The sequence below is a fragment of the Artemia sp. Qi Xiang Cuo genome, chromosome 5, assembly GCF_049724085.1.
Source record: "Artemia sp. Qi Xiang Cuo chromosome 5, ASM4972408v1, whole genome shotgun sequence".
NCBI classification, from domain to species: Eukaryota; Metazoa; Arthropoda; class Branchiopoda; order Anostraca; family Artemiidae; genus Artemia; species Artemia sp. Qi Xiang Cuo.
The window spans coordinates 10,063,025-10,087,659 of NC_142798.1; the positions used below are offsets into that span (position 1 = coordinate 10,063,025).

A 24,635-nucleotide genomic window follows, 5' to 3' on the forward strand; every position below is an offset into this window, starting at 1 on the left:
TGTAAAAAGTACCAGTACCTTTGGATCATGGACAAATTCTCAACATGAATTTGACGTGTTTAGACTTTCATCTTTTATGTGTATTAATTAAATAAAACTTTCCGAAAAATAAGTTTTTGAAAGAAAAGTAAAGGCCATTTTAAACTTAAGCTCAGCAGATACAAATACCTGTTAAAATTCAAACTCAAAAAGACCAAGAATTACTATTAAAGAATAAATGAAACCAAAAATGAACAGAAATCAAATAAACAATCATAGAAAAAAACATACAACAAGTAATAATATAAATGAATAAATAGATCTTAAAGCGAGTAGTGCTTAGATTGAATATGAAAATCAAGCTCAACACGAAAAAAAAAACATTTTCCTATTGAAGTATAAATGAAACTTAAAACGAAGAGAAATTAAATAAAAAATCAATGCAAACAAACTTACAATAGATATTAATGTAAAAGAATAAATAAATCTTAAAACGTTTGAAACTTAAATTGAATATGCAAATCAAGCTTGAAACAAACAAAAATCACTACAAACAAGAGTTTGGATATCACCTCCTTCTCTCAGTGTAAAAGTCTAAAACCTACTGCGACATGGGCGCTCTACGAAAAACCAATTTTATGACAAATATTTTCTTTGGTACTTAATGTTGAAAATAAAGATTAAAATTATAGTAACAGTTTGAACTGATGAGCCTTCAGCAATTAATATCATTATACATGAAATATTCAGTTTAATTTATTAGCTCCTTTTAAAGTTGTTCAAGACGAATATAGTTTCACTTCAAACAAGTGTTTGGATACTGCCTCCTTCCTTAACTGTAAATAAAAACCAAGAGCTTACTGCGTCATTGGCGCTTAACTGAAAACGAGTTATATTACAAATATTTTCTTCTCCAGTTTTTACAGTATTGAAAATAAAAATAAAATTACAGTGAAATAAATTCTTGAACTGATGGATCTTTCAACAATTAATACCATTATACATTAAAAATTCAATTGATGTTGTTTATACTTTCCAAGACTGTTCAAGACGCATACAGTTTTCAGAACAGTGCCAATGACGAAGTAGGGTACAGACTTTTACAGTGAGAGATAGAGACGATACCCAAACTCTTGTTTGTAGTTATTTTTGTTCGTTTCAAGCTTGATATGCATATTCAATTTAAGTTTCACTCGTTTTAAGATTTATTTATTAATTTAAATTAATATCTACTGTATGTTTGTTTGCATTGATTTTTTATTTAATTTCTGTTCGTTTTAAGTTTCATTTATACTTCAATAGGAAAATATTTTTTTTCCTTTTTAAGCTTGATTTTAATATTCTCTTGGGTCTATTTATATCCAAAAACCAAAAGTTTCTAAGATTTTTTTTGGTTGTTTCAAACTTACAAATTTTTTTAGAGCAGTGCCACATTTTCGTTATTGTTGCGGCGTTGAACCATAAAAATTAATCAGTAAAACTAAGTTATTAAATTTGACAACATTTTGTTCCCATGAAAATCAAACATTCACAATGCGTTGATTCCCATTTACAACTAATCCTTTAACAGGAAGTTACGTCCTCCTAAGCTCGGCGCCATTTGTTTCAAGTTTATTTTATGCTCATATTTAAAACACCTTTCAATATATCAAGGCTTGCATTCAGTGCTCCCAAAACTCTATTACTTCATATGGACGCTTTTCCTAGTAAAAATTGAATTTTTCATGTTTTCTAAATGTTACCGATATATATAATTGTATAAATATCCACAAAACTGATTCGAACGATCATAAATCATTTTCACTGTCCTTGGTGCTTAAAATTTATTTTAGTTTAGGCGATTTTATTTTTCCTTTTAATTTGATTTATTTTAATAAAATCTATTTTAATTTTACGGTCACAAAACTAGTTTCTAAGTTTTCAATATGAAGCGTGATAGATAATAGAAGCAAGGCTTTGGTTCAACATTTTATTAAAAAAAAATGGAATCTTATGAGTGGCATTGTATGGCACTACGGCATCTTGTCAATTATAAGCTAAGTTTTAAAGTTATGTTTCTTATTGGGTTCCTTTGCAATCAAAGCACGGTTTTCCATCCTATTAGAACTGTTAATATCAATTTTCTACCTTTAAAATATGGTCGTGAAAATCAACATTAAAAGAGACCATTTAGCTTCAAAAATCCTCTTACTTTACTTATGATGATCATCTTATTTACTCGATTTCCCTTATTTATGGTGAAGTGTAAGTGAAGAAAAGCCAGGCTATTAAAACAAAACAAAAACAAATCTACTAATAAATGCTAATCTATCTTATATCTGTCAATTATTTTATTGACAGTAATAAAAAGCATAAGAAGGTAAAATCATATTGCCGAAAAATATTGAAAGTTGGCAGTCCCTAGAAGAAACCCAATTGGATGAAAGCCCGAATACGAATTTAGGCTGAGTTATTTTTTCATGCGTTGGGCAAGGCGTTGAAATGCAGGCATTGGTCAGGCTATCTTAAGATACTAGACCTTTAAATGTAATTATGTATGTCAAAATCATATCCAAACAGTTCAAAATCAAATTTATATGAATCATATAGTTTATATAATTGACTAATTGTCAGCTGCCGCATGAACTTTGTTAACTTGTCACTAGAGGTCACAGGATCCTTATAGGTAAACTTCACTATGCTGCTCAAGTTTCTTGAATCTAATATGAACTGGGTATCTTCCTTCATATGTTCAAATCGAACAATATAATCATATTTGATGAAACACGGGTGGATTATTTTGTAATATTGAGCCCAATGGCTATCTATTTTGTATGTTTTTACTGTTTTCGGATTTATAAGGAATTCCACAAACTCAGAAAATGTTGGCTTTCCGCTTTTAATCTCTTTTCGGGTCGCTCCACGTCTATATTCTTTTATTATACGTGTACCGTAAGTGCGTTGAAAATATTTTTCCCCTGGATCACCCAGCTTGTCATTGTAACCAGATACAAGACGCTCAAAAGGATGACGGACAACGGCAAAGACAAAATAGGAATTTAGTTTTCTCTCTGTCTCGTCTTGATCCAATTTGTAAAGGCTTGGGAACTTCATTCTGAAATGTACATCATAATGTTTGATGTTTACTGCATCAGTTTCATTTGACTGCTTTGTTAGAATGGCAAATATTGATTTCCAGAGGGAGCAGCCAGTCTAAAAAATTAGAAATTGAATTCAAATTGCCTAGGTAAGCTGTAACAGAGACTGGACTTAATTCCTAGAAAGTTTTAGAATTCTGGGAAATTGCCTAACAACTGTTAAAAATAGGTCGATATTAGAATGCCATCTATTCTATCAACGTTACAAGACGAGGCAGAAATGAAGCGCCATATCAAGCCTAGGCTAAAGCAAGTATGGAAATAGGATATAAGATTGGTTGCTTCATCAAGGAACAATCTTATGCTGTATATCAAAACAAGCTAGTGACGGGCTTTAAGGTATCAGACATGTTTTGTACTATTATTTTATATGCACTCCATAATATTACATAAATATTATGCGCAACGTAAAGTCTGCAAAAATGCGCAACGTAAAGTCTTGAATTATGCTAATTTGAAAGAACCATAGAACAGTACTACCGAATGAATTTAGTATCGTGCCTCAAGGTATTAGATATGCTTTATATGCTATAGTCTATGTAATCTTACGAAATCTATATAATATCTATACAATCATTCAGAGCACATATAAAATATTAGACAAAACATGCCTGATCCCTTCAGGCACGTTACTACATTCATTTCAAAAGTTTTGTGTTAAAGACTCAACTCTACGTTACATAATATTACGGAGCTCATACAAAATACTAGTGCATCACATGTCTTTTTACTTTAGGCACTTTACTGCTTTCGTTCCAATAGTGCTGTGTTATGGTTCTTTCAAACAAACATATTTAAGACTTTACGTTACGTTATGTAAACTTACGAAGCATATATCGAATATTAGCACAAAATATGTCTCACAGATTAAGGTATGTTAGTATCTTCATTCCAGTAGTGCGGTGTTATGGTTCTTTTAAACTAACATAATTTAAGACGTTTTATAAACTTACGAAGCATATATAGAATATTACTACAACATAAGTCTTACAGATTAAGGCATGTTACTATATTTGTTCAATAGTGGTGCTTTATGGTTCTTTCAAACTAACATAGTTTAAGACTTTCCTTTACATAATGTTAAGAATCAAAATAGATAATATTAGTAAAACTAGCATAATTTAAGACCTTACATTAACTGAGCACATATAGAATACTAGAACAACACATGTCTAGTAACTTAAGGTACATTACTACCTTCGTTACAATAGTGTTCTCATATGGTTCTCTCAAACTAGCATAAGTTAATACGCCAGGCTATGTAATCTTACGGAGTATATGTGGAATATTAGTACAAAACATCTCTGATATCTTAAGATACGTTCCTACATTCATTCCAGTAGCGCTGTGTTACTATGATTCCTTTTGAAACAGAAAATCTCTAGAATTTCATACAGTGTTGGACCTCCCCTCATATACATATAACTGTGTTTGGTTCTAAATAAAATACTGCTTAATGAACATTTAGAAATTGGTCTGTAAGCTATCTTAACTCATTTTATTAGGACAGGAATTGCATAGCTGCCAAAATAAAATAAAGAAAACATTCCCTGCAAAGAGTAGCGTAGGAAGGGGGTGCAGGGGGGGCACCCCGGGTGCCAGTCCTGGAGGGGTGACACAAATTGGTCTAAAAGGACTTATGATTGATTAGGGTCCACCGTGCAAAAAGTGGGGTAGAAAAGTAGCAATTCTACCTGGCAGTTTTCAAATTTGTTGGCAGATTTTGTCTGAAAATACCATTTTTATATAAAATTTTATATACCCTTTTATATTCCAGTAAAACTCACAACTCGTACTGCTTTTGTTGTAGACTATTTTCTATAAACGAAAGTTTGAATAACCCAATCACATCTAAATTTGTACCTGGTTTTGAAGCTTGGTGAAAATTTAATCTAAAAGTTCAGAATCATGAAACCTCTGATCAACATGACAGTTGCTATAAAAAGTGGAAAACTCTAAAGCTAAATCTAAATGCCAATAAAAGAATTGATATAGCAATCCAAGCAGCAGCTGAAACAGAAAAATAAAAATGGAGAGACATTTTAAAAAGACTGTTAGATGCCACTTTGTTTTTAGCTGGTCCAAATCTTCCATTTTGTGGACAAAGGGTAAATGTACTATCGGAAAACAAGGGGCATTTCTTAGAGCTGATTGAACTGTTATCAAAGTATGATCGTGTACTCAGAGAGCACTTGACCAAACTAGAACTTTCAGAGCAATCAAACGCACACAAAGTTTGACAACCTATTTGTCCCCTACTACTCAGAATAAGTTCATTTACTTCTTGGTTGTGTGGTAAAGGAAAAGATTATAACTGATATTAAAAAGGCAAAGTATTTTAGTATAGTGTTTGACGGCACACCCAAGGCCTCGCACATTGATCAGATGAGTGAAGTAATTCGTTACTTGTACACTGAGAACAAGAAATTTGAAGTAAAGGAGTCAGTTTTAGACTATTATTAGCTTACAGGAAAAAGTGCCGTGGACATTAAACAGGATTTTTCAAATGCTATTGAAGAAAATGGTCTGGATATAGCAGTGTGTCGAGGAAAGGGCTACGACAACGCTCCAACACTGGCTGGAGTACATTCAGTGGTAAAAGCTAGGATTCGTGAGCTTAATCCCAAAGCATTGTTTGTACCTTGTGCCAAACAAAAACCCCTTTAAAATTGTGTCGGATGTAAAAGAAAGCTGTACTATGGTCATCATCATACTGCAATGACCATGGTCAAAAACCTTACAGAGAAGAATTCCAGTTCAAATATCAGTTATAGTCAAAACCCATTATCCCAAAAGGCTAAACACCTGGGTTGGAATCTGATTACATCGAAACATGTTCAGCTTGTTATCTGCCAGAAACGCCCACATATGCAGTGGGGAAGTGGGCTAAAATTTCTGTACCAGTAGGCATCTGAATGTAATGTTTTGTAAAGAAAGGAGGAACATTTAATTGCCTCAAGATATAAACGCATTTAATATACATTTAGCGTTTAATACACCATAAGGAGGCTAAAGATTTAATTCTATCTAAATAAATAAAATTAAAAAAGTAAAATTCTTTTTTATAATAAATAAATTTAATATGTAAAATTTGAGTAGTCCAATTTTAATTTTCATTTCAATGCTGTTACAACTGGAACTGGAATTCGCAATATAGTTCGCTTTCAATGATGCGCCAATGACACAGTAGGCTTTAGATTTATACAGTTAGGGAAGGAGGCATTAGCTAAATTCTTGTAGTGAAACTAAATTTGTCGTGAACGGTTTAGGGAAGGAATAAGATTAAACTAAATATTTGAGATAGGGTATCAGCTGCTGAAAAGCCCATAACTTGAAAATACAATTTTACTGTAATTTCATTTTTATTTTCAATATTGTAATGAGTATTTAAAAATATATTTGTAATATAGTTCATTTTCAGTAAAGCGCCAATTACGCAGTAGGTTTTATACTGTTACAGTTAGGGAAGGAGGCAGGACCCATACTCTTGTTTGTACTTATTTTTGTTTGTTTGAATCTTGATTCGCATATTTAATTAAAGCTTTATTCCTTTTAAGGTTTATTTATTCATTTATGTTAGCACATGTTGTATTTGTTTGCTATGATTGTTTATTTAGTTTGGTTCGTTTTGGGCTTCATTTATGCTACAATTGTAAGATATTTTGTTTTTTTTTAAGCTTGATTTGCATATTCAATTTTAGATGAACTCCTTTTAAGACTAATTTGTTAATTCATATTAGGACAACAAAAGAATAAAACGACACCAATACGAAACCGGAAGAATGGAACAGCAAGAACAGCGCAAGAAGAGATAAGAAAACTAGAAAAAACACTTTTTTTTAAAGAAACAGCCCAAAAAATTGCCCCCCCCCCCGTCCACAAAAAAGAGCAAACCATATGTGTTTAAGCTACTCCAACCCCATCCAGGTAATAAGAGTTCAGTCTAATGCAGGTTAGATTTTAATTACTTTTAATTTTATTGACGAGCAATTCTAATTTTCCCCTTCTCTTCTTCACTTGATTAGTTGCAGTTCCTTTTTTCTTATTGTTAGACGTTTCTGTTCTTTTCTAGTTTTATCGGCATTAAGCATGCCTCGTTTGACGCTTCTAAAGATATTAGCGGTCTTTTTTTTCTTTCATTGTCTTTTTTTCGGTGGTCGGCGTTTACCCCCTGCCCCCGGAAAATACACCCCTTGAAAAATAGCCCCCCAAGAAAAATGCCCCCCCCCCCAGAAAAAAAAACAGAGAAAATATCACCCCCACACAGCTGGCTGGTCTCCAATCCCTTTGGACTTAAAAAAGAGGACTAGAACTCGCAATTTCTGATGTAACGAGCACAGTTTAAAGTTTCTTTGACCTTGATGTGGAGGTGTGGAAAAGGAAGTGGCAATCCCCCTCCTTTACGGAGTAAATTCTGCTCGTTTTTTGGTTTAATGTTTTTCTTGACTTACAGAATAACAGCGTAGACCAGAAATATACCCAGAAATCATTAGGGAGTAGATATCAATTTAACATTTATGATGCGTTTTTAAAAGTTTCTTTTGTACCCCCCCCCCCCCAAAAAAAAAATATATATTTGCTAGAGAATGCCATTTTTCGTGCTTTTGTTGGGAAACTTTTCATTTAGGGGATTACCGGTATGATTTTAAAAACAATAAGAAATTAAAGTCTTTTTTAAATGAAAGTGCACAAGAAACATTTTTGGGATTTTTCCATGGCGGAAGGAATTTCATGGAGGAGTGCCAGATTTCCCGGTATCATTTGAGAACGATTAGAAATTAAATTAAAAAAAAAAGTTTTTTTAACTGAAAGTAAGGAGCAATACTTAAAATGGACAGAAATTATTACCTATACTTTAGTATAGTTTTGTATATAGCTTACGTGTGCTTTTAATTAACCGTAAGGTTTGACTTTTTATCCCAATTCCTTATGAGTGACTCTTGAAACAGAATGGCGATTTAATAGTAAGCTTTATTTTAACTTACAATAATTAATTATAAAAGAGTGTCGGTGGGTGCAGAGTGGGGACAGGGGGTGGTTCCCGAAACCACCTTGAGGGAGCAGGACTTGCCGACATCATCTAATTAACGATCAGAACTTAAAATTTAGAAAAATCAGTTTTTTCAACAGAAAATACTGAAAAAGAAAAAAAAAATAGTCCATATATGAGTGGGGCTGCAGGTGATAAGGCAGGTGATAAGTGCAGGCGAAAAGGTGATAAGGTGCAAGATACCGGATGGCTTCAAATTCAATGAGCTCTGGTTGTCATATGTGTCTTGTTGGGACCTTTGGCCCCTTTTGTTTCAGAAAAATGTCCTTTTTATAAATTTAACTTTATTTATGTTAAATATTTAAACCCCAGGAAAGCTTTTATTACGATGTCTGAAGAATCCACTAATTAGCGAGTGTCTGAAAAAGCCAGTTGAGCGATGACTCATACAGCTTAAATTTAGAGTTTGAAAAAGCTTCAAAGGATGCTGTGAGTCTGATTTGATTCGGCCATTCATCGCCTTTCGTCAGAGGTGCGCGCGCAAGCGCTCGTCTTAAAGTGTATTGGTTTATTGTAAGATTTTTACCTTTAGTTCCGTTTTGAGTTCTTTTATAGCGTGTCATGAATACAGTAAGAATTTATATACTATATACTCTTTTTACTTTTCAGCCTAGGTCGAGTCTAAAGAGATAGTTAGAAATCTTATCGGTAAACCTTGGCTTTTAAAAGTGGCCCTGGACCATCCGATCACGCTAGTAAATGCGGAACCGTTGGAGTAACCGCGGAAATCCCACTATTTTGGGACTACGAGGGATGTCCCCCTCCAGTAAGTGGCATAGCAACTCTTTGCGCCATTTTTGCCTTTAAAAGTGGTGACCCCCGTACATTACACATCCAATAAGTTATGCAAGCGGTACTTACACTCCAAAAAGCGGTGGCAGCTAGAAAAGGACCTATCAACAGCACTGATAGCAAAAGAATTTTGCGTTTTTCGAAGAGACGGATTAATTTGGCCTAGAAAGTAGCCTATTGTGGTAACATATAAAAAGACAAAAATACTCAATTAATTAATAGAATTATGAAGGTCTATAATGGGCTGTGTGCCTTGTTAGACAAATATAAAAAAGAATAACGTGAAATTAATGAGTTGAGTTTACAGTGGGGGAATCTCCGTATTTAAAAGTATTAAAGGGTTTAATGACAGATAAGAAAACGTTGAAAGTTGGGTTATTATTTGAGTGAATTGGCGGGCTTAGAAATAATCTTCAGTGACGAAGGTTATAAGAGTATTGAGGACGGCAAATTAAGAGAATTTGTCAGTTTGTGCGCACATTGGACAAGGAAGGTGGGAGGCACCTGTCCTATTGAGGAATCTGCCGAAGAGGAGATTATATTTGGAACACGAGTATCCAGGGAGGATACGTGATTTGTTTTACAGGGTAGTTCCCCTGTTTGAGTTTAGTCCAGCTAATTCACTAGTTGAATATTCGCGCGGTTTTTCAGTTTATTTTCTCGCCCAACCCCTGTTAATTCGTTTTACGGAGATATATTTCACTCGCGTGAAACTGCTAGTTGTGAAAGAAGTCGTTATTCCCTAAAGAAGTATACGCGGTAAAATGAGGGGGTACGAAAAAAACTTAGGAAGGATATGTGAAAAAACAAAACGAACTAACCCCTCAGAGGCTGTGCCAAATGAAGGGGAGTTACAAATAAAAGAAAATATTATACAACGAGCAGACTCAGAAAACGAATTAAGAGAATATAAAGACAGTGAGATTCAGAGTAGGCCAAGTAGCAGGAGAAGTAGAAGTTCAATTTCCAGCAGGAGCTCGCGAAAAAGTACCCAAATAGATATGACACAACAACTATTAAATTTCATGGAGAAAGAAAGAGATAAAGATAGACAAGAAAGAGAACGAAAGGAAGAGGCTGAGAGGATAGCCAAAGATGTAGAGGAAAGAAAGCACCTAGAGTATATGAAAAAATTACAGGATGGGATAGATCAAATTGAAAAAGATAGTCAGGCCAATGAAACACTTCATCAGGCCCGTATGGACAAAATTGAAAAAGGTAGACAAGCCAATGAAATATATCATCAGGCTCGTATGAAAAAAATTGAAGCCCGTAAGGGAACGTCAATGAGTGAGAGATTATCAGACATTTATTATACATTAAATGCTAAAACGGAAAATCATGCTACCTCGTTGACAAGGCGGGGAGGTGTGCCGGCCCATAAAACAAATAGGGAGGCTGTGTCACCCTGTCGAAAAAATAAAAAACTTGATGCGCGTGTTCAACATATGGATAATCCACAAAAATGGGATGCGGAAATAAAAAGACCACAAGATATTGAAAAAAAGACGCGCGAGAATGATTTTTCGGGAAAATTTCCAGAAAATGGATAACTTGAAAACATTTTTAATGAATAGGAGACGCTAACAAGTATAGGCCAAAATGAAACCAAAGAAAAATGAGACGAAATTTATTGTACGCGCTTTTCCTCAGAAAGTTCGAGAAATTTTAGTCGAATATGAAAAACCAAATGTCCGAATTCTTTTCCCATTTGATGACGAAATGTTTGTTGGTGCGGTAAGAATAAAAAAGACTAAAAGAGAGAAAAAAGATATGAAGCGGAACTACAATAAAGAAAGGCAGTCGAAGATGGACACTGGAGTCCAATTCAGATTTCATGACGATTTATTTAATGCTACTATAAAACAAAATAAAACTAAGAGGGAGAAAAGAGATATTAAACGGAGCTACAATGAAGAAATGCAGTCAAAGATGGTGGACACTGGAGTCCAAATCAGATTTAACGACAATTATTTATTTTGCCCGAATGACAAAACTGAGAAAAGTAGAGATGAAAAGAGAAGTGTAGAAAAAAGACACACTTTGTAGATTCAGTATGCTGTGGAGAAAAATAAAAAATTATCTGGGCTGTGCCTAGCTAAAATAAATAATAGGGGAGACAAAGAGGTCCAAGACCCACAGGGAAAATTGCAAAATTACAATAAAACGGAAAAACTTAGGAGAGAGGAGAAGACCCATGACAAATTAAGAGAAACTACAGATAATCCTGACATAGAATTGACTTGTCAACAACAGGTTACGCAAAAGATTGAAAGGTACTGAATTTTGGGTTGGATCGAAGAAATTTGGGAAGGAATCTGATATTGGTCTGATCAACTCAAAAGAGGGTTTGTTCCTTTTTGAGGGGGAGGAATCCCATGGGGAAGATCCCCTGCGGGAGAACGTGAAAGATTGTCCTTTTCCTCAATGCACAACTGGCGGACAAGTTGTGGTCCCTTTACTGAAATCTTGTCTTTCCAGTATTCAATTTCATCTTCATCCGTCATCGCCGAGCATTATTCATTCAATTATTTTAGGGGATAAGACCCAGAAAAAAGCGATTCAAGGTTTGCTCAGATTCTTACTTCATTGTCCTTAACTCCTATCGTTTTCACAGGCCTGTGTATTTTCGGCCTTGGATTGTTTGAAATTGTGCCAAGGGGCAATTTACTTTTTTATTGAGATGTGGGGTTGTTTCCACAGATGGAAATTAAGAGGCTAGTGCAGCCAATTTTTCACGATGGCTGGCATCATCGAAAGTACCAGGAACTGATTCTCTGCTCCTCTCAAATGTAAATTGGTGAGAGCAAGACAATTTTTGTTTTTGATTGTGCTGTGCACAATGAATTTCTACCAATCTTGGGGACTTCGATTTTCGAGACCAAATGCGGATGTTAGACGGTCTAGACCATGGTGGATTCTACGGCGGAGACGTGGGGATGGCGACGAATCCTGAGCCAAGCGGTGAAAAGAAGAGAAGATAAGCAAGTTTGGTGATTTTGAAGTTGGTGTTATTTATTTTATGTTTCTGTTTTGTGCTCTGACCCATGGCGTGATGGCGGTCATTTTTCTTAGGAGGGAGTTGTTGGGACCTGTGGCCCCTTTTGTTTCAGAAAAATGTCATTTTATAAATTTAAATTCATTTATGTTAAATATCTAAACCCCAGGAAAGCTTTTATTACGATGTCTGAAGAATCCACTAATTAGCGAGTGTCTGAAAAAGCCAGTTGAGCGATGACTCATACAGCTTAAATTTAGAGTTTGAAAAAGCTTCAAAGGATGCTGTGAGTCTGATTTGATTCGGCCATTCATCGCCTTTGGTCAAAGGTGCGCGCGCAAGCGCGCGTCTTAAAGTGTATTGGTTAAATGTAAGATTTTTACCTTTAGTTCCATTTAGAGTTCTTCATAGCGTGTCTTGAATACAGTAAGAATATTTATACTACTTACTCTTTTAACTTTTCAGCCTAGGTCGTGTCTAAAGAGATAGTTAGAGATCTTATCGGTAAACCTTGGCTTTGAAATGTGGCCCTGGACCATCCAATCACGCTAGTAAATACGGAACCGTTGGAGTAACCGCGAAAATCCCACTATTTTGGGCCGACGAGGGATCTCCCCCTCCAGTAAGTGGCATAGCAACTCTTTGCGCCATTTTTGCCTTAAAAGTGGTGACCCCCGTACATTACACATCCAATAAATGGTGCCAGCAGTACCCACCCATCCAATATGTCTGTTTTAATATGTTTATTACATCGTATGCACAAGTAATACTCTGCAATTGCTTTTTTTTATTGTTGAATCCATTACAATTTTAAACGAGGATTTGTTCTTTAGATGAAGGATAGTTTAGAATGAAGGATGAAGAGATGACTGCGTTCTGACCGCACTCATGGACTGCAGTGAAGTCAACCTTAGTTCTCACTGTAGTTTTGTTATAAGGATAAACAGACCCAAGTACTAAACGTTAATGCATAAATGTAAGTTTAATAAAATGTTGCCTTCTTACTTTAAAATTAGTAATTGTTATTAATAATTTATTTGCACGCAAATTTATTAATATTGTTTCTATATTCATATTCTAATAATATTTATATTATATTATTATCTATTATAATAATATGATTGCAGTATTATTATATATAATATTAGCATATTTATATTATTATGTATGCATTAATTATTTACGGTATTATTTAGAGATTCGCTTAGGGATGTGATCACGCTTATGCAGAGAAACCGAATTTGCAAGAATGTTATGTAATTTGATAAAAAAAAAAATATATCAACGACAGTAGTCAGAGTTCATGGTAATGAACTGTAAGCAAGGAGCGACTCGGCTCAAAAGTAACCAAAACTGTAAAAAATGGATTCTTAATATCAATAAATACATCAAAAGAAGCAAATTATTATGCTGATTTCAGATATATAGGATTCATAAAGTTTAGAGTTACCCATCAGAAGTTACGATATTTTTGAAATAGGGAGTAATGCCCTCTAAAGTTAAAGGATTCTTAATGAAAAGCATCTGTAAAAGCGTGGAATTTTGCTATTTTTGCCAGAAGACAGATGACAGAAGCGTGTTAATTATTTTTTTTTTCAATGGGGAAACTAATTGAAATAATGATCATAGAAGATCAGGAGTTGGTTTTTAGGATCAGTTGAATACTTTTCAAGAACAGTTGAATACTAAACTCGAGAGTTTAAAATTTGACCAGGTGAAAGATGAATGGAATATTTTTTTAGAGCATTTACTGAAACACAAGGACCGTTTAATTAGAATAGGAAGCTTTCCAAAAGTTCTAACAGCTTTAACTTGAAGAAAACGGTAATAAGGAGGGGGCAACCCTTCATATACGAAATAAATCTCCCAAAATTTGTAAACTGCATCAGTTGAAAAAGGTTAAGAAATTAAATAAAAAAAAACACATGTTTTTTTACTGAAAGCAAGAAGCGATGTCAAAAAACTTAAAACGAACAGAAATTATTCCGTATACAAAAGGGGCTGTCCCCTCTTCAACGCCTCGCTCTTTATGCTAAAGTTTTCATTGTTTTAAAAAATAGAGTTGAGGCAAAGAGTCAAACTACAGTGTAAAGAGCAAGGTGTTGAGGAGAAAACAACCCCTTGAGGCGGGAACAGCACCTTTCATATACGGAATAATTTCTGTTCATTTTAAGTTTTAGTGTTGTTCCTTACTTTCAGGTAAAAAAAACTGTTTTTTTTTATTTAATTCAAAAAAGAAAACCCCATTGCTTATTGCTTACGCAGAGCATTTGTTATTGGGAAGTAAACAGACATTCTTCGAAGAGGCGAATTTTATCTGGGGAAATTTTCAGTGGTGGGATGTGGAGGATGCCCCTCTTAAATTACTTCGCTCTTTATGCTAAAGCATGACTTTGTGTCCCAATCCCTTGCGAACAACAAGTGAAACACAAGGTTCGTTAAATTAGAATAAGAAGCTTTTTAAAAATTATAAATAACGTTAGCGTGAAGAGCGAGGTATTGTGGAGGGGATATCCTCCTCATGGTTTTAGGCGTTTACACGCCCCCCCCACTGCGTGGAAAATACTCCAAATAAAAATACCCCCGATGAAAGTACTCCTCGTGAAAATACTGTCCCCACACGGAAAATACCCTCCCCCCCCCCGAAAACAGTAGTAACTATCAATATATTCTACGAAAATAAAATCTACCAGACATGTTTCTCGGCCAAACCAGACAGGTTTCTGGGCCATTAGTTGTCAAACAGGTTAATAACCTGTAGTTTAAAGGTATCTCAGATCTCGTCCAGTATTGCGTACATTATTACAGATATCAAAAGGTTTCTAATTTGCATAATTCTGGTCTGAATGGTCTTTACTAATGATTTGAATAATGGGATGATACCAAAGGACGACAATATTCTTATTTTTAATTTGATTGAATGAAAGTGGTAAAGGGGTAAAATTGCTTAACAAATAAGCGTAAGTCTGAGGGGGTGATGACTCCCACGCCACGTGACATAAATATTAGAATATATTCATCATTCACCAGTCGATTGATTCGTTTGACCTAGTTTCACTCCTTGGCTGTGGTCGCTATAATATACAAGTACCAAGTGAGGAGTGCGGCTAATATAAAATATTGTTGGGTATTGGAATATCCTAAAAAGTTGAAACTAATAAAGTCGTAGTTGCCAAGAATAGATCTTGTGATTTGACCTAGCTTGCACTTCTAGGCTGTGGTCTGTATAATACACAAGTAAAAGTTTTGGCCTCTCTCCCCCCTCCTATTTTTCACTTTTTTTAAGTTTAATTTTTTAACTTTTTTTTTAACTTTTATATTTTTTGTTAACATAGACATTTTTATCAACTTTTTTTTTACATGTCGTAGAATGACATGAAATATGCTTAAAACCAAAAAAAATTCACATTTAATGTTTTCGAAATGCAAAACGAGAATGATATAGATATGTGAGTCGTGATTTTTAATATTGGAAAAATAATGTTTGTAGTGACACTTTTCTTTTTTTCTGACTTGGAATTTTTTGGACTTTTTGGACAAAATTATTCAACTTTTTTTTATTATTTTTTTTATTTATGTTTTAGCATCAAAAGGATTTTCCAACACTTCACAGAATCAAGAAACTATTCAAATGTTTCAGAATCTATGCTTTTGCAGTTTTCATGTAACTATTGAAATGGTTCAAAATCTATGCTTTGGCAGTATACATGCAATAAAATCTTCCGTTATCAATTAATACACATATTTTTTAGCATCAAAAGGATTTTACGACATTTCACAGAATCAAGAAATTATTCAAACATTTCAGAATCTGTGCTTTTGCAGTTTGCATGTAACTAAAATCTTCAGTTATCAATTAATACAGATATTTTTCAGCATCAAAAGGATTTTACAACATTTCACAGAATTACGAAACTATTCAAATGTATTGGAATCTATGTTTTATCAGTTTGTATGTAACTAAAATCTTCCATTATCAATTAATACGGATATTTTTTAGCACCAAAAGGATTTTACAACATTTCGCAGAATCAAGAAACTATGCAAATGTTTCTTGATTCTGTGAAATGTTGTAAAATCCTTTTGATGCTAAAAAATATCTGTATTAATGGATAATGGAAGATTTTAGTTATAGGTAAGCATAGATTCTGAAACATTTGAACAATTTCTTGATTCTCGGTTTCTTATTTTCCGTAGGGGGAAACAATTTTGGTACTTGTGTATTATTCGCCACTCACTCAAGTTTTATTCAAATGAAAGAATACTAAGGAGAATTTTTCAGGCTGAATTGTTCCCAAGCAATTTTATAGGGAGGGGGATTCTCGGTGAGGATGGAACTGTCTGGAGGGAATTTTACGACGAGAAGGCTTACTTTGTGCTGGTTGAAATTTCACCGAAGAAGATTTCCGTTTGGGCTGCCTCCTGCATATGTGAAAGGTGCCTCCCTCGTTAATACCTTGCTCTTTACGCTAAAGTTTGACTTTGTTTCCAATTTTTTAAGAGCGTATACTGAAAAACGAGGGCTTTTTAAAAGCCCCCGTTTTTTTAAAGTGCTAACAGCTTTAGCGAGTAAGGATAATAAGGAAGGGACAACTCTCCATATAAGGAATAAATCTTCCAAAATTAGTTGGTAAATTCGGTTTTAATTTTTCATTTACGTTGAGCCAAATTCGAACCTGCATTAGTTGAAAAACGTTCAGAAATAATTAAATACAAAAATAAGTTTTTTTAACTGAAAGTAAGGAGCAACATTAAAACCTAAAACGAACAGAAATATTTCCGTATATAAAAAGGGGTTGTCCCCTCCTCAACGCCTCACTCTTTACGCTAAAGTTTTGATTGTTTTAAAAAGTAGAGTTATGACAAAGAGTCAAACTTTAGTATAAAGAGCGAGGCGCTGAGGAGAGCACCTTTCATATACAGAATAATTTCTGTTCGTTTCGAGTTTTAGTGTCGTTCCTTACTTTCAGTTAAAAAACTTGTTTTTTTTCATTTAATTCAAAAAGAAAAGGCTATTGCCTATTGCTAACACATAGCATTTGTTATTGGGAAGTAAACAGACATTTTTCGGGAGGAAAATTTTCTCTGGGGAATTTCCAGTGGTTGGGTATGGGGGATGCCCCCTCTTAAACATTTTGCTCTTTACGCTAAAGTATATCTTTGTATCCCAATCCTTTACGAACAACAAGTGAAACACAAGATTCGTTAAGTTAGAATAAGATAGCCTTCGAACATTGTAAATAACGTTAGCGTGAAGAGTGATGTATTATGCAAGGGGTATCTTCCTCATATACGTGATAATTTCTGTTCGTTTAAGTTTTATTTTTGATCCTTACTTTTAGTTGAAAATAGCCAGTAGTTTATTTTTCTTTATCCGGAGGCTGAGCCCGCGTATTTCCAAATCTAGATTTTATCTTGATTTTTATCTTGATTCTTATCGAATCTTGTCTTTATATTATTCAATTTTTGGAAAAAAATTTTGCAAAAAACTCTTTAATTACAATTTTTGTTACTAAACTTTTGCAAAGCGAAGAGCTAATTAATTTTGGAAAAAAAAAAAAGATCGGATACATAACAAATATAGAAAATGAAGACATCGATATATCGTTTAGTCAAATTATCGCCCACAATTCCAATCTTCAGCAAATCATCTCATCGCAAAAATCATCTGGTAACGGACTTGAAGTAAAACAGTAGTGCGCTTTGATTGTTTGAGCTATTTGCCTATAGGCAGTTAAATAACCTCTGCATTCACTTTGTCAACGTAGCGTTAGCCAGCGATACGAGGGTAGAAAGTGACGTATATTATTCTAATAATGTACAAATTTTTCTTAAGGTTCGGACTATAACTGATATAGGAGGATTACATCTTGAGCAATAAGAAAAATCTCCTTTTTGAATGAGAAGTATTGATGTGCCTCTTTTTTTCTGGTTTATCAAAAAAGCCTCTATATTCAATTGTTGAAACCTCTCACAAACGTCTTTGACAACCCGTCTAAATTGAAACTTTAAAAAATTTAAATGATTTAATTTTGATTTTGGGTAGCAGAAAAGTCCTTTTGCAGAAGGTAGCCAGAGATTGTCGTTCAATTACCTTTGGAATATAATAATAAATAAGTCTGTGTTCATCATCAACACTTGAATGCCAGTGGCTTACGTTGGAAGGATTTTCATCATATTCTGTACCCTTATATTTTTTACACACTTCTGTTATTCTTTTAAGATCAGCTGCAGCCCTGTCTGCACGCAAGCTTGATGGGGTGAAAGGTGCGCTTAGAGTGGTGGCATGTTGAGAGGTAACTTCGACTAAATGTCTTGATCTGCTGCTGATTTTCTCAGTTTTGGTCTTGTTTATGACATGTTTATAAGACGAATTTTCTTTCAATTCATCAATGAAACAGGAAAGCTTTGTTGTACCACATGTATCTATAATGATAATAAAATGCTAAATAAGTTTGCCGTCTGTCTATTTTTATACAATATTCTAAGTAGTCAAATGGATTTATTTTGAATTAATTTGAGGGATGGAGAATAGGATTATGAGTAAGGAATAAATAAAGATAAAGAATGAATAAGGAGGAGTAAGATATATCTTTCCGATGACGATATTCCTGACGACTTTATCTGACTAGTAATGACGACATGACGACTTTATCTGACTAGTAATCTTTCTATGAGGCCGAATTCTCTCCACCAGACCCCTTGAAAACAAATATGTTGAAGAGCTTGACCAATTTTTGCATGCATCCTCTTGCTCTAATTAATTAGAAAAAACATTTTCCGCAAAATAAGTTTTTCAAAAAATAAAAATAAAGAACTCCATTAAACTAAAAATGAAGAAAAATAGAATGAAATAATCTACCAAGCATACAACTACCACAATCAGTATCAATAAATAATTGAAACCCAAAACAAACATAAATTAAAATATGTAAACGAGTCAAACTCAAAACGAGCAGAAATTAATATGAGTAGGGTTGTAAACCCCATGCATTCTAAAAGCCAGAATATAATTTGTACTTTACTGAAAAAAATTCAAATGAATTTACTGAAAAAAATTAGCATTGTCAGTTTAATAAACATATGCTAATATTTATTCCTTAAAATCTTAAGTAATTTTTTATTTATTAAAGTTATAAAAGTGAAAACATTTAAAAGAATTTTTTCATAAAAATACGGTTTTTTCAGTCAAAATTTTGATTGTAAGTGTTTGGGGAAATGCTGGGCATGGGGGGGGGGATTTTGCCCCCTGATCACTTTTGACTAATAAAAAAGGGACTATTCCTCTCAATTTCCAATCAAATGACTCCTTTTTAAAGCTTCTACGACAAAACCTTCTATAAGAACCTTACATGCACCAAGGGCATAACTTACAAGCCTTGTCCTGAGGGCTATTGGGGAAGGGTTGTCATCCTTAAGGACATAGTTTCCAGACCTTTTAACTACATTGAACAAAATAGTCATATCAAAATGTTGACTGCAAATGTTCGGGGAAATGATGGGCATGGGGCGGGGGTGATTCTCCCTCCGACTATTTTAGACTATTAAAAAGGACAATAGCCCTCTTAATTTTCAATCCTATGACCCCTTTTTGAAGTTTTTATGACAATACTTCCTATAAAAGCATTATATACCCCCAGGGCATAACTTACAATCTTAGCCCTGAGGGCTGTGGGAGGGGGTTGTCATACTCAAAATATAATTTTCGGACCCATCAACTACGTTCAACAAAATGGCTATATCAAAATGTTGATCGGAAGTGTTTGGGGAAATGATGGGCGGAGGGGGCATTCGCCCTCCAATCGCTTTCGACTATTAATAAGGGCACTAGCCCTCTCAATTCCTGTTTGAATGAGCCCTTTTTGAAGTTTCTACGACAACGCTGTCTATGAAAACCTTACATGCCCCAAGGGCATAACTTACAACCCTTGCCCTGAGGGGTGTGGGGGGTTTATTATCCTCAAAGACTCAATTTCCAAAACTTTCAGCTGCGTTGAACAAATTGATATCTTAAAATTTTGATTGAATGTGTTCGGGAAAATGGTGGGCAAGAGAGGGGGTTATTTGCCATTCAATCCCTTTCGACTATTAAGAAAGGTACTAGCCCTTTCAATTTCGAATTGAATGAGCCTTTTTTGAAGTTTTTATGACAACACTTTCTATAAAAACCTTGTATCCCCCCAGGGCATAACTTACAACCAGTATCCTGAGGTTTTGGGTGGGGGGATTGTCATTCTCAAAGATCTAATTTCCAGAACTTTAAACTACGTTGAACAAAATAGTTATCCCAAAATTCTGATTGGATGTGTTTGGAGGAATGGTTGGCGTGAAAGAGGAATTTTCTTGCCCTTCAGTCACTTTCGACTATAAAAAAAGAGCACTAGCTCTCTCAATTTCCAATCGAATGAGCCCTTTTTTAAGTTTCTACAACTCCACTTTCTGTAAAAACTTTATATGCCCCCTGTGCATAATTTACAATTCTTACCCTGAGGGCTGTGTGGGAGGTTGTCATCCTTAGAGACCTAATTTCTTTAACTCTCAACTACGTTGAAAAAAATAGCTATCTCAAAATTTTATTTGGATGTGTTTGGGGGAATGGTGGGCGTGAGAGGGGGGTTAGTTACCCTCCGATCACTTTCCATTATTAAAAAGGGAATTGGCCCTTTCAATTCTAAAGTTTATGAGCCCTTTTTGAAGCTTCTATGACATCACTTTCCATACAAACCATATATGCCCCAAGGGCACAACTTACAACACTTTTCCCTGAGGGGTGTGGAGGGGTCATCATTCTCAAAGACCTAATCGCCAAAACTTTCAACTGCGTTGAAAAAAAAAAGGATATCTCATGAATTTGATTGCATGTGTTTGGGGAAATGGTGGGCGTGAGAGGGGGATTAGTTGCCCTCCAATCACTGTCGACTATTAAAGCAGCACTAGCCTTTTCAATTTCCAATTGAATGAGCCCTTTTTGAAGTTTCTAGACAACACTTCCTATAAAAACCTTATATTCCCCACGGGCACAACTTACAACCCTTGCCCTGGGGGTGTGGGGACCTTTTCATCCTCAAAGACATAAGTTCAAGAACTTTCAACTACGTTGAACAAAATGGCTATTTCAAAATTATGATTGGATGTGTTTTGGAAAATGGTGGGCGTGAGAGGGGGGTTAGCTGCCCTCAAACCACTTTCGACAAATAAAAAAAGCACTAGCCCTTTCAACTTACAATCAATTGAGCCCTTTTTGAAGCGTCTACGACAACGATTTCTATAAAAACCTTATACGCCCAAGGGCATAACTTACAACCCTTGCCCTGGGGGCTCTGAGGGGGTTATCATCCTCAAAGACTTAATTTCCAAAACTTTCAACTACATTGAACAAAATGGTTATATCAAAATTTTCATTGTATGTGCTTGGGGAAATGGTGAGTGTGAGAGGGGGGTTAGTTACCCTCTAACCACTTTCAACTATTAAAAAGGGCACTAGCCATTTCAATTTCCAATTGAATGAGCATTTTTTGGAGGTATTAGAGCAACGCTTTCTATAAAAACCTTATTTGCCCCAAGTGCAAAACTTACAGCCCTCGCCCAATGGGCTGAGGGGGGTTTGTCATCCTCAAAGACCTAATTTCCTGAACTTTCAACCACGTTGAACAAAATAGCTATCTCAAAATTTGGATTGGATGTGTTTCGGGAAATGGTGGGCGTGAGAGGAGGGTTATTTGCCCTCCAAACACTTTTGACTATTAAGAAGGGCACTAGCCCTATGAATTTCCAATTAAATGAGCCTTTTTTGAAGTTTCTACGACAACGCTTTCAATAAAAACCTTATATGCCCCCCAGGGCATAAATTACAACCCTTGCCCTGAGGAATGTGGGGGGAATGTCCTCCTCAAAGACATAATTTCTAGATCTTTCAACTACGTTGAACAATATGGCTATCTCAAAATGTTGATTGGATATGTTTGGTGAAATGGTGGGCATGGAAGGGGTGTTAGTTGCCTCCACATCTGTTTCGACTATTAAAAAGAGCACAATTCCTTCCGATTTCCAATCGAATGAGCCCTTTTCCAAGTTTCTACGACACCTCCTTCGATACAAAATGCCCTGGTCTAAAACCAACAAAAAATTGCACAATATTTTATTTCATCAACATTCTGTGTGGGATATCTTACTCCTATTCCGAAAAACTAAAAATATCCAATCAATGCAAATCTTTCAGAGCCATAACTATACCAACCAGTTTATGCAAACGTTAAGGACAACTGTTGATAAAGGAGCTTGAAGAAAAAAGGTACATGCCTCCACATCAATTTGGCTTTCAACTTGATATTGTATGTTTGGAATTCACCACACTTCGACTCTCTGATCCCTCTCTCTTCTGCTTTTAAGGACTGATAAAAAAGGAGTAAATCACATCAAAACGATGTATAAGGTAAGCTACGAGTCCGACTTAAAATCCCTCTTCAGAAAGATAGAATGGTAAGGCCATTGGATAGAACCGTACCAGTTAAGAAAGGAGCAAGGCAAGGTGCTATTGCCTCACCTGGTTATTTCAATAATTACGTCCTCGAAGCTTAAGAAAAGTTCCAGATGTCTTGCATTCTTTCTGGCCTCGATATCTCCTTAGTCGCTTATGCTGATGACATTTTTAACAAAGGCGAACATCAGACAAAATTTCTGAAACATCCCAAAAACGGCAAGCAGGATACTTAAATTCTAGTCCTTAATTTAGCACTGAGAAATCTGACGTAGTCCTTTTTAACTGGAAAGACCCACTTCCTGATGAACATGTGTCAGAAAATTCAAAGATCCACCCATCTGACTAATTGCTTGTCTCGGTATTCCCATAGGAAGTACAATTTCCCACACTCGTCACCTTTTACCAAAATACATCAAACACCGCGTATCAGCATCATAGGCTTCCAAAGTCTCTGCTCGCTTTGTTTTAATCGCCGTCATCTGTGAACGTTTTACAACATTGTTGCTCTCACCCACATCCTCTACATTGCACCCTTCTGGAAAATTCTTACTCGCGCTGATAAACAGAAAATCCGCCCCACTTTATCCGTTTCACAAAATACCTACTGAAATATCTAATTTGGACATGGAGTTCAAAGCTCGTCAATAGTATGCATATAGCAGATCCTACTATAGCTGTTGCTAAACTTATAGAAAAACACAACCAAAGATTTCAAAACACGCTTTCGAAACAACTCCTTCTGCACCAGTTAAACCGTCATAGCTCTTCTTCTTGACTTTTGTTGCCCGTGCTCTTCTATATTTTTGTGTCTTTTTTTTTGTTTATGTTTATTCTTATTTTTTAAATGTCTTTTGCCTAGAAAGGATAGTTCTCTTTTACTTTAGTTTTCTTCATAGTAAAAAATGTCTTCATATGACCTGGTAAAGTTTAAATAGTTGACCATCAATTTTCAAGTGAATCAAATGCACAAACTCTCTCCAAACATTGCTCCCTTTAGTGACTGAATGATGGATTGAACCTTAAAACACGGCTTTGAAATCACAAAATATTGACATTCAATTTCAAAGAGATGTTATCTCTCATTCATATATGTGACATGTATTGTTGTGGTACAGCTTACGGTTGGCTTATAAAGTATAAATAGTTGGCTAACCATTTAGAACTTAGTCACTCGCAGAAATTCACTCCCAATAACGATCACTTTTGGGATTAAATGCTGGATTTAATCTTAAAACACGGCTTTCACTTAATAAAATGCCGATATTTAACTTCAAAGAGTGTATTAACTCTAATGTATTGTAGCGGCAAAGATAGTGTTTGACTAAAAAGGATTAACTATTTGGCTAACAATTTTAAGCGATTCAGCTGTACACATTATCTCCAAGCAATGATCACTTTTGTGATTGAACAATGGACTTAATCTTAAAATACACTTTTAACCTCTTAGAAATTTTGATATTGAATTAAAAAAAGAAGTTATTCTTACCTTTATGGATGTGGTAATATATTGTAGTGACACAGCTAAGGAAGAGAAGTAAAATTACAGTGAAAACCTTTTGAGACATGTACTTTAACAATTTGACCTGGAATTACCCTGCAAGACAAACAAAATTAAGCCCTGTGTTATCTCTGTTTTAAGAATAAACCATTAATCCCAAAAACATAAATGTGACAGCCTAATCATTCATGTATTCAGCCTTAAGTTTCGGAATAATATTTTAACTTATCAACCCATCGGATCGATTAATAGGCTATTCGAAAGGTCTCAGTATGGAAAAAGGAAACAATAGGAAATTCCTACAATAGTAAGAAAAGAATTCATAAGAGAAGAAAAACAACTAATATGGATGAATTTAGGGATGTTTGTAAAGATATGCTTTTATAAAAATTTGCTAAAAAATAACTGGTATAAAGCATACCTTGCATTTTATTGAAAATAGAAAACCCAGTAAAAAAACAAATAATTTTGTTTTAGTAGACAAAAAGTCATAAATTGGCATTACAAAAAATAACTGTCTAATTTATAAATTTCAGGAGTCTTTAGTCTGCCACCATCGATGAATTTCGGCATACAATTAAAGCTGTCTTAAAATCTCAAGCCAAAACAAATCTTAATTTAGTAACCTAAATATTTTCATCACACTCTGAAAATCAAAGAGTGATCTATAATAATAACAATAATAATAATAAATCATTTAT

General features: G+C 34.7%; 1 protein-coding gene across 1 annotated transcript; it reads right to left on the minus strand.

Moving 5' to 3' along the window:
• Positions 1-1,241: 1,241 nt before the first annotated feature.
• On the minus strand, positions 1,242-24,032 carry LOC148951788 (carbohydrate sulfotransferase 11-like). Its single transcript, XM_089089324.1, has 3 exons — positions 23,923-24,032; positions 18,051-18,382; positions 1,242-3,171 (listed from the first exon to the last, which is right to left on the minus strand). Exons 1-3 carry the CDS (start codon positions 23,999-24,001, stop codon positions 2,500-2,502), a joined length of 1,083 nt encoding a protein of 360 aa, XP_088945450.1. The 5' UTR covers positions 24,002-24,032; the 3' UTR covers positions 1,242-2,499.
• Positions 24,033-24,635: the final 603 nt, after the last annotated feature.

Excerpts from the sequence above, each read along its gene's own strand:
- LOC148951788 (XM_089089324.1), bottom strand. The coding sequence starts at position 24,001 with ATGTCTCAAAAGGTTTTCACTGTAATTTTACTTCTCTTCCTTAGCTGT. Across the intron at positions 18,383-23,922 it reads ATATTACCACATCCATAAAG|ATACATGTGGTACAACAAAG; the intron begins GTAAGAATAACT and ends TTATCATTATAG. Across the intron at positions 3,172-18,050 it reads TTTATTATTATATTCCAAAG|ACTGGCTGCTCCCTCTGGAA; the intron begins GTAATTGAACGA and ends CTAATTTTTTAG.